Source organism: Meriones unguiculatus, chromosome 16, assembly GCF_030254825.1.
Source record: "Meriones unguiculatus strain TT.TT164.6M chromosome 16, Bangor_MerUng_6.1, whole genome shotgun sequence".
NCBI lineage: Eukaryota > Metazoa > Chordata > Mammalia > Rodentia > Muridae > Meriones > Meriones unguiculatus.
Genome location: NC_083363.1, coordinates 59,813,605 through 59,830,919, shown reverse-complemented (window position 1 = coordinate 59,830,919; position 17,315 = coordinate 59,813,605). Strand labels below are relative to the sequence as shown.

Below are 17,315 nucleotides of genomic sequence, written 5' to 3'. Positions count from 1 at the left end.
CTTAGGTGTGACTCACGCACCGCCTTTGCTTTGTATTGATAGCTACACACACAACATTGAAGCTGTCAGTTGCGATGAAGCGCTGGTAGACATCACTGACATCCTTGCAGAGACTAAACTTACTCCCGATGAATTTGCAGCTGCCCTCCGCACGGAAATCAAAGACAAGACTAAATGTGCTGCCTCCATTGGAATTGGTTAGTATATGGCTTATCATGGTCTTGCTTTACCCAAAGTTTGTAACTGTTGTGTGTCTGCTAATTTGAAGGAATTCTAACAGTTGCAGGAGTGGTCTCCCCTTCCTTTCAGCTTTGCTTACAGCTGTGCAGTACAATGAAGTGTTGGGACTGCAGGTAAGTGGTTGGCCACAGAATATTTTTGTAGTAAGGGAGTTAGAATAATTCTTTCTTGTTTAAAAGAAAAAGGAGAAAGTTAAAATAAACCTTATTTTTTGTTTTTCTCAAACTTGAACAGAGATTCTACTTTAGCAGCCATGGACCTTGAAGTAAAGCTTGAGTCTTTTCTCTGCTTTGCTTTCCTGGAACCACGATGCTCTCTGTGGTTCCAGGCTGTTGCCCCTCCTCTCTCCATTCTGCCTGTGGTTTATTCAGCTCTTGCCACCACCTGTCCTCCTGTTTACTTTAAACGATGTAAACCTTTAGGACTGAACAGCACAGGCTTCCTGTGCTGCCCTTCCCCACCTGTCTCAGCGGCTCAAAGCTGCTCCCAGAGAACCCTTTGTCCCGCTATGCTATCCAGCGGAGAGCTCCACGCTTTGTCCCGAAGACCTGAGAGCTTAAAAACGCTTTCTAAGTATGCTGTTGTCGTTGAACTCACCACTGCATTCTCATTCATGAACCCTTCTTTGCGCAGTAGGATTTATATTGATAACCTGGTGACATTGTAGATGGGTCAACACTGTATTGATTAGAGAACTAGAAGCCAGGTGTCGTGACACTGATTGTCCCAGCGCTCAAGGCTGTTACATGTCTAGAGGATGGGGACAGACGTGCAGCTGAAGCCCTGGGGAACGCTGGCCACCACACGTGAGGAAAGCTGGGGAATCTGACAGAACTCACATCGGTTTCTCACTGGAAAGCCATGGAGCTAGCAGGCATGAGCTAAAGGGGTTGTTGTACTTGCTGCTGCCTGGACTGAGATGACTAAGAGAGAAGAGAGCCTAGCTTGGTGTGCTAGTTCTTTTTTTAGTGCTGCATAAAAGTAAGGCAGCCTTTTACTTAGCTTTTATTTATGGATGGTGAGGGAACCCCAGGGGCCCCCGCTTGGAACTAGACAGCAGAAATGGAAGCTGGGAGCTGAGGTCTCACATCTTCAACCACAGACAGGAAGCAGAGAGAAAGAACTGGACATGGAACGTGGCATTTGAAACTTCAAAGCCTTTCCCCAGTGACGCGCTTCCTTCAGCTCGGCCGTTCCCCCTGTGCCGTCACAGACAGTGCTGCCCTGGGGACGGAGTCTTCGAATGCCTGGAACATGCTAGGCAGCACATTCCCCACCACACTTGGTGTGTGAGATTTTGAATCATGTGGTTAGACATGTGGCTAGACATGTCACAGATGTGCATATGAGAGATTTACGTCTGTGTCTTTGAAAGCTATGTAGCCTGAAAGGCACATTGACTCAAGCAGTGCTGTTTTAAAATTAGCAATGTTCTCTGTTTATTCCTTTGACAATTTCATACATGTATGCGATCTATCTTGGTGTTCTCTGTTTATTCCTTTGACAATTTCATACATGTATGTGATCTAGGTGTTCTCTGTTCCTTTGACAATTTCATACATGTATGTGATCTAGGTGTTCTCTGTTCCTTTGACAATTTCATACATGTATGCGATCTATCTTGGTGACATGCACTACCAGGTTCCCTCCTATCTTCTCGTCCTGTTTTTGGTTGGTTGGTTTTGGCTTTAATATTCTTCTGATTTCATATACGCACTGACATGCTCGTGGTTGTGGGACCGTCCACAACAGCCAACCTATCGCATTCTAAACCCCTGAAACAAATTACTTCCCCTCACTGCCAGTAGCCTCAACTAGGGTGAGATCCTCTGTTCTGGAATTTTGACTAGTAGGTCTTTGGAGAGTAACCACAGCTGCTGTGACTTCTTGGATGCATCAAGCATTTCTCAGCTCTTAAATCTTCCCTGAGCCTTGGGCGATAGCGGTATTGTCCCATTTAGGGCTGAGCACTCAGCAAGCACTTATTCTTAGTGTCCTTAACATTTAAGATTCTTAGAAAGAAACTTATTTGGCCAAAGTTGAGAGTACCAGAAAGACTTCATGGACATGAACTTCAATATTTGTGACATGTCCATTTGGCAAAACAACACTAGGTCCACAGACTGATACCACACACCTCTAGCCTGGTCAGGGGCTTTAGTAAGACTGAGCATTCTGTTGGGAGGAGCAGGCTTCACGTGTAATCAGGGAGCAGTTTTTGACCTCTGTAACAGTCATTCCCAAAATGGCACCAAGTGAGAGCATCTTACAGCCAGCTTTTTAAGATGTGAAACACTGTAGCATACTGAGCCTTGAAAACATGATGACTACATTGGCATTGTTTACACACTCACTGTCCAGCCTGCCTTTTCACTCCCTACCATTGGCCTGCAGGCGCCCATCAGCCTTCCTTTTCCCCCACTGTATTTCAGTGTCAGACACAGTTTTAAGTTTTTTGTTTTTAATCTATATGTTCTGGTATAAATATATTTTAAGTTTAAGAAAGGAATTAAAACTAAAGTTCTACTTGGTACTTCCACTCCTGTTTCTCTTTTTAATTCCCTAATTATACACTTTTACCATTTTGGTCTGACTTTTCTAAACTTGAACTCCTTATAGGATCTATACTTATGTTGTATTGTTTCATGATTCTTCTGTATGGTTAGTACAGGACTTTTTGATGTCTTGATGTTTCATTCATAGAAAAGCTTACCTGTCAGTAAGCTCCAGTGCCCAGCAGACTCCTGCTGTTTTTCTTCACCGCTGACCTTCTCCTGCCCTTTGAAGGCCTTAAAAGCTGCCACTCACATCACATGTTCTGATGTGGAGGCTTTGTTTCCAAAGCCTGTTAACCTGTTGTCCTCACATAACCTGGACCTTGGTCTTGGGAAATGTAACTGGTTTTTATTTTTGCTTTGGCTTTCTGTAAATCTACCACTCTTTTGAGTATGAGTAGGAAGGGGTTTTGAGACAGGATCTTACACTGTAGCCCAGACTGTCTTCATATTCATAGACAAAGGGCTACTTAAGACGACTGAGTGCTAAGATTGTTCACATGAGCTACCACACCCCGCTTAGCTCCTCCCCGTGTTTTCCCTGTCCCCCCTCCATCAGGAATGAGCACTGAACTAGTACTTGTTTTAAAGTAAACAACACCTCCGCCAGCAACCATCTGAGCATGCATTTCCTTTTCAATCCCATAGGTTCTAATATCCTTCTTGCTAGAATGGCAACTAGAAAAGCAAAGCCAGACGGGCAGTACCATCTGCAGCCAGACGAAGTAGATGATTTCATCAGAGGGCAGCTCGTTACACACCTACCGGGTAAGGACACAGCTTTCCTAGGCATTTATAAGTGCTTTTCATGACTGTATTTCTGTTCTTGGGGGCTGATTCTTTTCAGGGAGGGTCTTGATACATGGCTTGAGGTCGCCGTCAGACTGGATCAGCATGCCTCAGCACCCAAGTCCTGGAAGGACATTCATGTGCTACCATGTTCGACTTTCTTCTGTTTCTCTTCGAATACAATATCAAGGGTCATGGGAAATAAAATGAAACACTACGTGGAACATCCTGTTGATAAATGTATTACATATGTTAGTTTCGCCTGGGGGGCTGGCTCTACTTGGCAGATTTCTCACTGACCTAACTAAAGTTGGTAGGCAGCCACCCTTGTATGCCAGAGGCCTAGGTTCTGTCCCAGCACCACATTCATGACCCCATTGCTGGCACAGAGACCTATAATCCAGGCATTGCATTGTGAGCTGGAAAACCACCCTGAGCACAAGCAGAGAAGCAGTGACAAGGATTTCTTAAGCAGCAAGATAAAGAGTCTGAGAAATAACTTCAAAAGATATAGGAAATTAACTTCGTCTTTTAAAAACTCTTTTAAAAATGTTATTGAGTCTGTGTGTGTGTGTGTGTGTGTGTGTGTGTGTGTGTCCTCCTTTGTGGAGGTCAGAGGACAGCTTTGGGAATCAATTCTCTCCTTCAGCTTGGGCTCTGGGGATTGAAAGAAGGTTGTCAGGCTTTCCAGGCAAGAGCTGTTTTCAAGTGAACCATCACCTCACCACTCACTAACAACCAAATGGTATATTTCTAACCTGAAAACAAAGGTTAGAAACGCGTTCTGAGTTGCTTCTGAAATGCAGATGGTGTTAAGTGGTGGGGCACTTAACAGGTGTATGTGACACCATGGGTTTGGTTCCTAGCACTGGTTTTAAAGGTTGATTTTTATTCTCTATATATTTTAATTATACTTCGGAATGTATATCTTAGGAGGGTCTCCTGCTTCTAAGGCCTGTGCGCTCTCTCTCCCTCTTAGATAATCTCTCACTGACCTTGAAAAATACCATTTGTCCGGGCTGTCTAGCCAGTGAGTTCCCAAGACCACTGTCTCCCCTTCCTCTACCACCCACCCTTTACATTGCTGGGATTGAAATACCCAGATCGCGAGTCCCCAAATGACCGACAGGCTTTGAGTCCGATGTAAAACACACGAGGGTCCTTTATTACAAACTCAAGCTGGGTGGCTGCCCTTTACAAGAACAAAGGGGCAAGCGACCCCCAACTCCTGGGAAACAGGGTTTTTAAGGGGTCGGCAGGGAAGTGTAGGTCTTGGCCTTACAGGATTGGGTGAAAGGGTCTCTAGGGGAGCTGACCTTTAAAATGATTGCTTTGTTTTTAGGTGCCAGAACTGCAAAAGGTTAGGTCTGGCTACCTGGGGACACCTGGCCACCCCCTCATATGTGCAGGTTAGGCTGTAGCAAGGGGGAGGGGGAGTTAATGCATTCCATGGGCTTTCCTAGGGCCTACGTGACCCTAGTCACACTCTAAGGTTAATCTGGGTAGGGGGCTGCTGCTGGACCTCTGCTCTGAGAGGACTGTGATTTTGCCCCAGTCCCAGGAATTAACTCTTAAGTTTTTGAACCTCTCGGGATGAGGGGCATGGCATCCATGCCTAGTGCTTATTTCATCTTTAAACTCTTATGTGCATGGTGTCTTGCTTGCATGTTTTGTATGTTCTGCCTGCAAACCTGTGTTGCCTGTGAAGATCAGAGGAAGAGGCGTGGACTCCCCTGGAATGGGAGTTTAAGGCTTTTGAGCTGCCCTGTGGGAACCGAACCCCTGTCTTCTTGGAAGACCAAGTTTCCTTTCCTGCTGAGCCACTGCTTCAGCCCTGTGCTCAGCTTTTTAAAGAGGAATTTTATATATTTTGGGAACTGGTTGAGGGCTCTGTGCATTAGAAATTCTGAACATCATATAATAGAGAGTCCTATTTAATCTGCTGAATACAAGTAATTTCCCAGAGATGTTTGTTGGTGAATATAGTATTTATTTCTGCCTTGTGGCTCACCTTTCAGAACAACTTGCTCTCTAGCTGATAATTAGAATAAATTAATTGACAGCAGCTCAGCCTGTCTTCAGCCCTGTGCTCTCACTAACTGTCCACTCGGCATATAGTGTGCTCTGTAGACTTGTAAGCAGTTTCAGAGTAGATGTGAGCAGAAAAGGCACAACACTGATTTTGGATGCTGGCAGGTGATGGATAATATGTTTTGTGAACAAATGTATCACTTAGTTCAGTGTAGTTACCCAGTGAAAGAAAGGTTGTCCCAAGCAGTGGTTTCAATACTAAGGACCATTGGATCTTTGCAAAGCTGTTAGCCCTGGGAGTGTAATCTTCTGTTATGGACCCTGTACACAAAGTCAGGATGAGGGTTTGTACATTTAGTTTGTGACTTCTAGCTCTACGCGGTTACAAAGCTGTTCAGATAGCTCGGCAACCTCACAACGTTTGCAATTAACAGGTTTCTTGTTTGGCTTGGCCATAGCTGCTGTAGTCAGAAGCCTCGAGCAAGTGCCTACTGGATCGGACAGTGCAGCCACACACATTCCCGTCACCACTGACGTTTCATTGCACACCCTTAATGTGGATAACAAAGACGTTCTTTGACATTTTTCTCTCCTATATGAAGTGGACTGCCCCGCTCTGCCAACGTTCGGCTTTGGGGGTCCAAGGAGAATCTTTGAACAGGACACAGATTCAGCTTTTACTTTATCTCTTGGTTTGCTGAGCTGATAGCTCAGGAAACCGATCACACAGAAGGTTGAAAGAACAAGAAAAAAGGAAGGGAGCCCAGGATTCCTCTCTAGCAGTTCGGGACTGCCTGCACTGTAGCTAAGGAGGAAAACTTAAACTGTTAAACTGACGAGTTTTTTTTTTGTTTTTTTTTTTCCTGCACCCAGGGCTGGGAAGAGGCTTCTAGCCCCAAACTGCTTCTAGCCCAAAACTTCATGGGATTGTAAAAGGAGTCTCTTTGATGTGTAGATAATGCTCTTTGCAGAAATCTCTGATAGGCTAATGCATGCCTACTGATGGCAGAGCCCTGAGTCTGTTAACTTGTTTGTGAATCTATAGGGGAATAAGGAAATCAGAGAGACATAGAAAATCGACCACTTCCACACACAAGCATTCAAGAGGAAAAGGTGGATGGTATGGTCACAATTTTGTACTTCTGAGACAAAGCTCTCTGTTACAGAAGGAATTACCTCATAGTCAGAAAGGCAGTTAATCACAAAAACAGATGAAATTCGAAAATATAACAGGTTACATGATTTTTCACTAAAACTAAACATTTCTTATCTATATATCCATTGCATAACTTCATAGCAAGTTCAGAATGACAAAGGTTGATAAAGCCTAAAGGTTTTAGCAGGGTCCAAGAGGTTACAATATATGTCTTTTCAGGTAGGACTGACCTGGCTACCCGTTCTCCAGCTGTCTCTTAGTTTACAGTGAATTCAGGACAGTCATTTTACCTGTCTTTCACATGAAGATACAGAGTAAATTGAGAATGACAGTGTATTATGCCATAGGCTGACAAGGCGTGCAGAATTACAACAAGAGTTTGCATATTTTAACATGAAGGCTTGCACTTAAGTTAGACATTTCTTGGTAGCCCTCTTATATTCTGCGTTCATGAGTTCAAACCAACTTGCCTCTGTTTATGGTGGGTACCAGGATTTGTATGGTATCTCTAGAGAGAAAGCTTATTTGAAGCCTCAAGCCTGTCTCCTGGTAAGGCATCTGGAGGTCCACCAAAGTATTTACTGCATCTGTAAACTTTCTAACTTCTAAAATTGTTCGAATCAAGTCAAGCATTCTATAATCAGGAATTAATTCATCTGAATAGTAGTGCAGCTTTATAAAGATCCCATAGATGGATTGCTCAGTCAGAATGGGTAAATATCCAGAAAGTGAGGGTTCATACTATTCCAGATTTTTGAGAGAAACAATAGCACAGAAAGAAAGGGTGTCAGAGGCTGGAAGCAATTCTGGGCATGCATCACGGTACAGACCTTGCAAAATACTGGCCTACCTTCCAGAAAGCTGACATGCTTACTGATCTTCCCCGCTTCATTGGCTCCTGGCAAAGGTGTGTCTGTGTGGGTAGGGATCATTGTCCATCATACCCCAGCTGCTTGACCTGGGGCTTCCACAGCTTCACACTTCTTAGACAGTACATTCAGAGCCAGCACATTCCCCTTCTGTTTTTTCTTCTTGGTTGGCTGTGCTAGTTAGGTCTTCGGCCCTCTTTACTTTCTCCATACAGATGCCCCTTTTCCCTCTGAACTCTGAGCTGCACTGCATTGAATTAGCAACCATTTTGGTCCTGTCTTGGAGTTGTATCATTTCCTCTGACCTCCACTGCAGGATGATTCCATTCTACCAGACCAGCTTTCCATGTAGAACAGCTTTCCTTTCTCCTCAGACAGTGATTTCATTAAATCAGGTTGATTGTGTTTACTTTGGGGATTTTTTAAAGCAAGTATTCTTTGTACCTGGCAGTGGATGATGTTATTCTAAGATCTTCCCTTGAGACACTTCTGAAGCATTCCATTTCCCACACTGTCGCATGCACATACACACAATGCAGTGTCAGTGTTGCCTCCTGCCCGCCCTTTGTTCTGACTTGGACTGTAAATGGCACAAGTGGGAGCCAGCGTCCTTCCCACTAGGCTATAGATTGATTACCGGTTCTCAACCTGTGGGTCAGAATCGCTTTGGCAAAAAATGTTTACATGATGATTCATAACAGTACCAAATTACAGCTATGAAGTAACAATAAAAATAATTTTATGGTTAGGGGTCACCACAATATGAGGAACTGGATTAAAAGGGTGAAGCATTAAAAAGGCTAAGAACCACTGATAGAGATTCTCACAGTTCAAACATGTCTGGTCTACTTCGATGCCAAAGATGCTTTGAAAGTTTACCAAGTCCTCACCATGTCCTATTTGCTGTATCCAGCGGTGCTCTTGGCAGAGCATGGGTGCCTCCTGACACTGGAGACTGCTCAGGACAGAAGCAAAACGTACATGAGCACATTGAACAAAAGAGAGCAGCAGACTTTGCTCTTTTTTGATAACATACAAAAATGACACAGATACATGTTTTTCACTGCTGGTAACTGTTTTATGTTCTGAAGTCATTTAAGCTTTATTTAAACAAGAATTATAGTTTACTTAAGTTACTCTAAACTGTTTTCTCAAATGTTTGTTTTGGTTTTTCAAGACAGGGTTTCTCTGTAGCCCTGGCTGTTCTGGGCTTGCTTTGTAGAGCAGGCTGGCCTTGAACTCACAGAGATCAGCCTGCCTCTGCCTCCTGGAGTGCTGGGATTGCAGGTGTGAGCCACGGCACCTGCCTGTTTATCTTTTTTAATGTCCTGGCTATGGTTTAGGGTAGCAGAGCTCATCAGTGTCCTGGGTAGCATTGAAACTTTGTGTGCATTATATTGGAGGTCGCGGAGACTGCTGTCCTGGCCCAGTTGTAGGAAGGATTATGTCGCCTCTTCAAGATGGCCAGTTAGCTTTTGATAAAATAGATCTTCCTCCTGTACCACACCAACATTTCTAGTCCCTGTGTCATTGTTGCAGCTTTTGTCATCAGTTCCTGTTCTAGTTCTAGCCCAGAGTAAATGGGGTGAAACCATCATGGACAGCACAGTTCTACCCTGCCTGGTAGTGCTTGTGTCTGGGCTATAGGTTCAGAACAAAAGTTGTTAAGCAAGAGCCTATTATTTACTGATTTATGAAAAAGATCGTAATCTTGATATTATTCGAAAAATTATTTTTATATGAAACTTAAGTTTTAATTTTGCATGTAAATAAATGAACGGCCAAGATTTTTAATAGTTTCTTAACAACTGTGTACATATTCCTTTTCCTAGGAGTTGGACGTTCAATGGAATCTAAGCTAGTATCGTTGGGAATTAAAACCTGTGGAGATTTGCAGTGCATGACCATGGCCAAACTCCAGAAAGAATTTGGTCCCAAAACAGGTCAGATGCTGTATAGGTTCTGCCGCGGTTTGGACGACAGACCAGTTAGACCAGAGAAGGAAAGGAAATCCGTGTCCGCCGAGATCAACTACGGAATCAGGTTCTCCCAGGTAGCTTGCCTTTACACAGTCTTGTTTCTAAGCTCTCGAACTCTTGGTGGTTGAAATAAACTGTTGGATTTGCAGAGCCTTGGTGACTTTTAAGGTAGGTCCCAATTTTAAAAACCTAGGTCTTAAGGAAAATACTCTGCTTTGGGGTCTAAAGCTACTAATTCAATTATTCTCATTACCAATGAGGAGGAAGAGGTTCAACAAATATTTTTAGTGGTGAAATGTGTTTTTAAACTATACTTAAAAATAGGTCCCCTTTACTTCAATTTTTCATGCCTGTAGAGCAGTGGTTCTGAACCCTCCTAATGCTGTGACCCTTTAAAACAGTTTTTTATGTTTTGGGGACCTTCAACCACAAAACCATTTTCATTGCTACTTCATAACTGTAATTTTGCCACCATTATAAATCATTAGGTAAATATCTGTGGTTCTGGATGGTCGTAGGTGACCCCTGTGAAAAGAGTCGTTTAACCCCCTAAGGAATCACGACCCACGGACTGAGAACTGCTGTTCTCGTAACTGCACATCATGAGGATTTGAAAGCTGACGAGCTCTTGCTTCTTGGAACTACCATGTAGGAATTTGGTGGAGTGTTGGCATTCACATTTTTATCAGAGAATTTAAGGATTGTAACAGGTCAGTGATAGCATACTTGTGTTGCAATAATTCTACTGCAAGAAAGGAAGATGCCTTACAGAATACTCAGCACACTGAGAGATGAGCATGTGAGCTCCGTGTGCACAGTGTTTCTCTTAAGTTGCTACGACAGGAAATAACATGTTCAGTATTCAGAGAAGAGCTGTCAGGTTAAGGAAAATAATATGGGGGTGTTTTTTCATCTTTGTCTTTCTGTAGCCAAAAGAGGCAGAAGCTTTCCTTCTGAGTCTTTCAGAAGAAATTCAAAGACGACTTGAAGCTGCTAGCACGAAGGGCAAACGCCTGACTCTGAAAGTTATGGTGCGGAAGCCAGGGGCCCCTGTAGAAACTGCAAAATTTGGAGGCCATGGAATTTGTGATAACGTTGCCAGGTAAACTTTGTCTTTAAAAAAAAAAATGTCGAGTTAAGTTATATTCTGTGCAAGTTATTATAAACCATACAAAATCAGTAGTAGTAGTTTTAGTTAAAATTTACCAAAACTGCTACTGTTAAATATTCTATAGATCCAGGCCACAAGCCCATAGTAGGTTGACTTAGGCTTAGTGCCTAGCGCAAAATACTGCAGACTAACAGATATTTTTTAAAGATTATTTGGTTTGCGTTTCTGGCTGATGAAGCTGGTACTGCTTGAATCCTCCCACTGTCCGCCAGCCAGCGCATCACAGTGGCAAGAACACAGACCAGATAACAGTCACACCGTGAGACAGGAATCCAGACAGGTCTCGAGGGTTTGCTCTGTGTAACAGCCTTCTCTACCCAAGTGCCTATGACAACATCATCATTTCCTAGAGCACCGACCCAGTCAGTACATTCTTGTCCTTCTCTTTAGGTCCAAATCATTGCCACCAAACTTCCAACATGTCTAGCTAGACAGAACACATTTCAAATCAGTCAGGTGGCAGCCTGAGGCTCATTTTAGGGGCTCCTGGCTGTGAACTTGTGTGTAGAAAGGAGGGCTACATGTTAGCAAGCTAAGGGGACTGATGTGGATTAAGGAAAGCTTAAATGAGACGGTCCAGATTTCTGTCAGTAAATCTCAGAGCAATCAGAATTGTCTCTGAAACCCATACAAAGCTTTTCTTTAAAGCCCTGATGTTTGAGTTGTCCATCACTTAATGTTAGAGTTCATATGTGATTTGTGACCAACATGAAACCACATTTTTTTACAGTGTCTTCTATTCAGCCAACTGCACTCCATCTGACAAGCCAGTGCTAAGATCTTTAACAATGAAACCATAAATAAGGATGATAATGTGTGTTTTCAGTAAAGATTAGATCTTGTCAAACATAAGTTGCTTATTCTCTTGTAACATTTGTTCTGTTATTGAAAGCATTATGAAACAGGAAAAGTAAAACAGTTTATAAATGTTCTAAGTATGGTTTACAGTTATGCCATATAGAAATTAAATGCAACAGTGGATATTTCTATATGAAATCGGTTAAACATAGTTTTTTCTTTTGGGCGAGTGGGAGAGGAGGGAGGCAAGAACCAGGTCCAGTTTACTGTGTGTTTCTGGGGGCGATGTGATGGTGTGATTTTGTTTGTGAGGGGCCACTGTGCTCAATGCAGAAGAATTCCCAATGGCACCAAAGGTGTGAGGATGTCGCCACACAACAGGCTTTGCTTACAGAGCCAGTCAAAGGCTTATGTCAGGTACAGTAGTGTTTGCCATAGTAACTACATATACTTTTTATGAATTTATAAAGGTTCTGAAGACAAAGTAGCATTGGAGTGAAGATATTTAATGTTGGAAATATTCTGTGACTTTTCTTTAAATCTAATAAAGAGTCTAGAGAGAAGGTTCAGTAGTTAAGAGTAACTATTTTCCTATGCGTGGATGTGCACACATGCACACAGGTGCTGCAGAGGCCAGAAGTGTGTGTCGGACTCCCTGCAAACTGACCTGCAATCCTTTGCAAAAGCAAGTGTTGTAACCTCCGAGCCATTTCTTCAGCCACAAACCTTAAAACACAGTTGATTCATTTCTCCTCTGAATATTATTTGTTACCTCAGTATCATTTAAAGTAAAACTTCCCTTGGGATCCAACTATTCTTGCAATTTGCAACACTGTATGATTTTTATGTGCATCAACTAAGTTTCATTTTCCTAAATTTGTCAACTTTTGGTTTATCAAGTCTTCATGCTGTTTAAAGTATCAGTGCTATGAATGTTTTCTAGCTTTGTGGGTGGTGGTATTGGCTTAATGTATGGGCGATTATTCCATTCATATTTATAAACTTAGTAACTCCTCCCAGTGTTTCTATGATTTTTTAGTGAGTATATATGGAATGTGCGCGTTTCTTAAAGTAATTCTAATACTTACAGGACTGTAACTCTGGACCAGGCAACAGATAGTGCAAAAGTAATTGGAAAAGCGATTTTAAACATGTTTCATACAATGAAACTAAATATATCGGATATGAGAGGGGTAAGTATTACATTGGAGCCTTCTTTGTGTAGCATTTAGCCGGGGCTGTATCTGAGCTTGGTTCTGACATGCAGGTCTTCAGCTTCTTCAGTTTCTTCAGTGCAGTCCCAGGAGGGAGGTAGCATGTCCTATCAAACCTGATCATCTCAGTTTTCACAGGTTATATCTGTTAGAAATATTTTGTTTTCTGCTCTCCACATCACAAGCACTGGGCACACTGAGCTATTGCCCCAGCTCTGTAGTTGCTCTCCTAGCGAGAGGTTAAACCTTGGTCATGCCAAAGAAATACGTGTAGCGCGTAGCTACACCCAGTCTGCTAACCTTAAAGACAGATCCTGTTTAAAGCCTCAGATGGCGCTGGTGCACAGGTACACTTTGCCACCAAGGAAGGTTGTCACAGGATTTCCACACTTAACAGTTACATCCTCCCCCCTCTAAATGTACTAATGCCTTAGCCAACCAGAAAACTTGTGGAATACTGAAATTCACTTGTTTGGCTATCTGATTTTAAAAGTCTTAACCATGTTTGGGTGGATCCAGTATTAAGATAAAAGTTTCATTCACTTCTTTATTACAGAAAGGATCTGGGTGGTAGTACCAAAAGATGAACTGAGAATTTTACTTAGTCGAAATCTTACTTTCACTTTGGGTTTTTTCTTTTCTTTTTTTAGAAACATTCTCTTTATTTTGGCTCTAGGTTGGTATTCAGGTGAATCAGTTGGTTCCTCCTAATCCAAACCCTTCCACATGTTCAAGTCGCCCATCAGTTCAGCCAGGCCTCCTCCCTGGTCGGCCGCAGTCTATCCTTGATCTCTTCCACGTTCAGAAAGCTAGGAAACCCACCGAGGAGGAGCACAAGGAAGGTGGGTAGCCACTCGTGTGTGGCTCATTTCTGTCCCTAAAAGCTTCCAATCAACATGTGCCTGTGCATTTTAATTTTTAAGAAGTAAAATTACATTCTAAATTATTTTAGGCTAATAATTTAGAACTATGCAAGGAATTGGGAATTTGGTAAATGGGGAAACTAACGAGGCTATGGTTGTTTTTTCTAAAATTGTAGTATTTCCAGCTGCTGAGGATCTGGAAGTATCCTCCACCTCTAGACCTTGCAGTTTATTGTCACCCCTTTCTGCTCATCTGGCAGCTAGTGTTAATCCTGACACTAACAGAGATCAGTGTTCAAGGAAATGGAAAGGTCTGCACTCTCCCATCAGTGGACAGTCAAGACTTAACCTGAGTATCGAGGTCCCATCACCATCCCAGGTACGTATTAAGTACAAAAACTGGCTTAAATGAAAATCGTATTCTTTACTTTGTAGGTTGGCATACAGAGCCACCTTCATGTGTGTCATTGTGCTGTTCTTGCTTACGCCCCTCGTCTGCCAGTTAGTCCTGGTGCTTTGTTCTTTGTCATGGGCACCCCATCACCTTTTCTACTTCTGTCCTTCAGTGGAGAAAAGCTAAAGGAGATGCAAATGCTGCCTGCAGATCTAGGGAAAGGGGGCAGCTCTCAACACTTGTTTTGGTGACAAGGAGCTGCCGAATGCTTCTGTGCTCACCTTTAAGTATACAGTAATTATATTTGTGAAGGTCTCTCATCTGAAAAGTTAATTTTGTTGATGTTCCCTTTCCTGGCTCAGTTCTCACTTCAAGGCATCTGTGAGTATGTGGACCCCCTTGTGTGGACACTGCTGGCTCTTAAAGTACACTCCCCTCAGACTTGGTAGCTGGCGGTCTGTTCTGTTGTTCCTCAAACCTTTATTTCTAAGCATCTGGTTCACATTTGGTTTTACAGATTGATCAGTCTGTTTTAGAAGCACTCCCCCCTGATCTCCGGGAACAAATAGAACAAGCTTATGCTGCTCAACAAGGAGAGCCACGTGACACCAAGAGGAATGAACCAGTAAATGGTTGCAGTTCAGGGGTATTGCCACATCCTGTTGGCACAGTTTTGTTGAAAATACCAGAGTCTCAAGAACCTAATAGCGACGCAGGAATCAATGTCATAGCCCTTCCAGCATTTTCACAAGTAAGTTCATGTTAGGACCAGTGTCATAGTCCTCTCACCACTTTAGCTCAGTTCTCCCGTTCCATTCCTCTGTACTGCATATACCAAGAATATTGGTCAGCCACTCGAACTTGTTGTAAAGTTGGCAAGCCAGCACCAGAGTTAGAGAAGTGGAAAGCAGGGCAAGGTGTATAGGTGCCTACCATGTCGGGAAGAAACAAGCACACACATTCTCTTGCCCTTCTGATTGGGTTACTCTCCTCTGCATCTTTACCCTACTGAGGTGCTCTAGTGAGCTGCATGGGCCAAACCGTCTACTTGCTCTTGGCTTAACCAGGTTGTAACTAGGTCTGTTGTTCTGACATCATACAGATCTGAGTGCCCGCTTCCATGGTTTCTTGAAAGGTCTTCTCCATGCTCTGCTCTTCAGGACCTGTTAATGCCATCTAGAATTAACTTGAGTGTGGTTTTCCTTCCTATTAGGTGGACCCCGACGTCTTCGCTGCCCTTCCTGCTGAGCTCCAAAGAGAGCTGAAAGCAGCCTATGATCAAAGACAGCGGCAGGGAGAGGACACTGCTCCTCAGCAGACAGCCAGTGCACCGGGTGAGTCAGGCTGACAGGTCACAGAGGTAATAGAGTGATGCTGCCATTGGGTCAGGGCTGACCCTTCATCCTACTGACTGAAGAGGTCAGGTCAGCAGGCAGTGTTTCACGATGCTTGCTGGTTACTGCCTGGGCCAATCTTGGTGCACTCACAACATTTTGGATACATGTCCAGCTACTTGTCCTTTGAGACTGCTATTTGAAAGAATGTAGGTTCCAGATCACAAGGTCTGGAAACTTCTGGACACAAGTCCCTGAACACACATTTATCAAGCCTGAGTACTTGCTGAAAGAAAGTTTTAGTCCTTAGGACCAGCCATTGCACACAAGCAGCATGGCCAAGGTCAGAACACCAGACCTTCAGCCGCTGCGTCCTTGGCCGTGAGGTGTGCTGGAAGGACAGAGAGCCTGTGTGGTGTTACCTAGAGTATTCTGAGGGTCTCATACCTCTTCTTTCAGTGCCGAAGAATCCTTTACTTCAGCTAAAGCCACCCACAGCAAAAGACAAGAGAAACAAGAAGAACCCCATTGGTTCTCCCAGAAAGATTCAGAGTCCTTTGAAAAATAAGCTGCTGAGCAGTCCTGCAAAACCTCTGCCAGGGGCCTATGGCAGCCCCCAGAAGTTAATAGATGGCTTTCTAAAACATGAAGGAATGACTTCTGAGCGGCCTCTGGTAACCGGAAAAAATTTTTGAAAAATACTAAAATCTAATAAAGAGTGGCCTTTGTTAGATTTTAATGACAATATTTTTGCTCTTTCTTTTTAACAGGAAGAATTCTCCACCCCTGGTGTGCAGAACCCCTCTAGCTTACAGCCCAGCCAAACAAGTTGTGTTAGACCAGCAGCACCCAACTTAGCTGGAGCTGTGGAATTCAGTGACGTGAAGACCTTGCTCAAAGAATGGATAACTACCATCTCAGGTTTGCAGGGTCGTTCCTTAATTCAGGACCATGACCCAACCACAACAGATGTAGCCTACTTTTCTAACAATAATGTTCTCACCAGTTACCTCCGGTTGTAAGGCTTGCTTTGACAGCTGTAAATTAGAATATAGCTAACTTCAGATTTCTCCAAAAGATACTGGGGTCCTCATCTTAGGTTTTCTTCCTTTCTAGATCCAATGGAAGAAGACATTCTGCAAGTTGTGAAATATTGCACTGACCTTATAGAGGAAAAAGATTTGGAAAAGTTGGATCTAGTTATAAAATACATGAAAAGGTAATTTTACTGAAAGAATCAATTGAAATGGGTAGTAAGTTAAGGACCTATCTAATTTCAAGAAAACATGAAATACTTCTGCGGGCTCTAGGTCTTTATTTAATCCAAAGCCAGCTTTATCTTAAGACTCGGTTTTAGCTCGGTGGCCTAGGCTGGCCTTTAATTAAAACTGAGATGAGAGATAAAAATATGTTGGCGCTCTCTAAATGAAGCTTTGTTCTCACCTTCAGGTTGATGCAGCAGTCGGTGGAGTCGGTGTGGAACATGGCGTTTGACTTTATTCTTGACAATGTTCAGGTGGTTTTACAGCAGACTTACGGAAGCACACTGAAAGTTACCTAAATGTCCAGAGAGCCTGGTGCCCTCTGCCAGCTGTGCCAGCAGCGCTTGTGAGGTATTTGCAAAGTGCATGATAGTGATGCTCTGAGTTTTTATAATTTCAGATTTCTTTTTAAGCAAGTGTTTTGTACATTTCTTTTCAAAAAGTGCCAAATTTGTCAGTATTGCATGTAAATAATTGTGTTAATTCTTTTACTTGTAGCATAGATTCTATTTACAAAACGTTTGTTTATAAAGTTTTATGGATTTTTACAGTGAAGTGTTTACAGTTGTTTAATAAAGAACTGTATGTATATTTTGTACAGGCTTTTTTTTTTTTTTTTTGTGAATCCTTAAACTCAGCCATAGGAACTAGCAACAATTT

General features: G+C 42.9%; 1 protein-coding gene across 9 annotated transcripts in view; it reads left to right on the top strand.

Annotated features, from left to right (window-relative positions):
* The window catches only part of Rev1 (REV1 DNA directed polymerase), an 82,573-nt gene extending 65,322 nt beyond the window's left edge, over window positions 1–17,251 (top strand). For 7 of the 9 annotated variants that reach the window (XM_060369892.1, XM_060369894.1, XM_060369893.1 and 4 more), the window contains 14 exons: window positions 43–197; window positions 3,444–3,563; window positions 9,473–9,693; window positions 10,549–10,721; window positions 11,901–12,005; window positions 12,679–12,781; window positions 13,479–13,644; window positions 13,842–14,044; window positions 14,577–14,810; window positions 15,273–15,393; window positions 15,853–16,067; window positions 16,164–16,314; window positions 16,510–16,612; window positions 16,843–17,251. In XM_060369892.1, the coding sequence (XP_060225875.1) occupies window positions 43–197; window positions 3,444–3,563; window positions 9,473–9,693; window positions 10,549–10,721; window positions 11,901–12,005; window positions 12,679–12,781; window positions 13,479–13,644; window positions 13,842–14,044; window positions 14,577–14,810; window positions 15,273–15,393; window positions 15,853–16,067; window positions 16,164–16,314; window positions 16,510–16,612; window positions 16,843–16,954 (2,182 nt within the window). In that variant the 3' untranslated portion in view covers window positions 16,955–17,251. The remainder of the gene's footprint in view (window positions 1–42; window positions 198–3,443; window positions 3,564–9,472; window positions 9,694–10,548; window positions 10,722–11,900; window positions 12,006–12,678; window positions 12,782–13,478; window positions 13,645–13,841; window positions 14,045–14,576; window positions 14,811–15,272; window positions 15,394–15,852; window positions 16,068–16,163; window positions 16,315–16,509; window positions 16,613–16,842) is intronic. The other 2 variants (XM_060369897.1, XM_021636000.2) reach the window with 1 other exon arrangement.
* The last annotated feature ends 64 nt before the right edge of the window (window positions 17,252–17,315 follow it).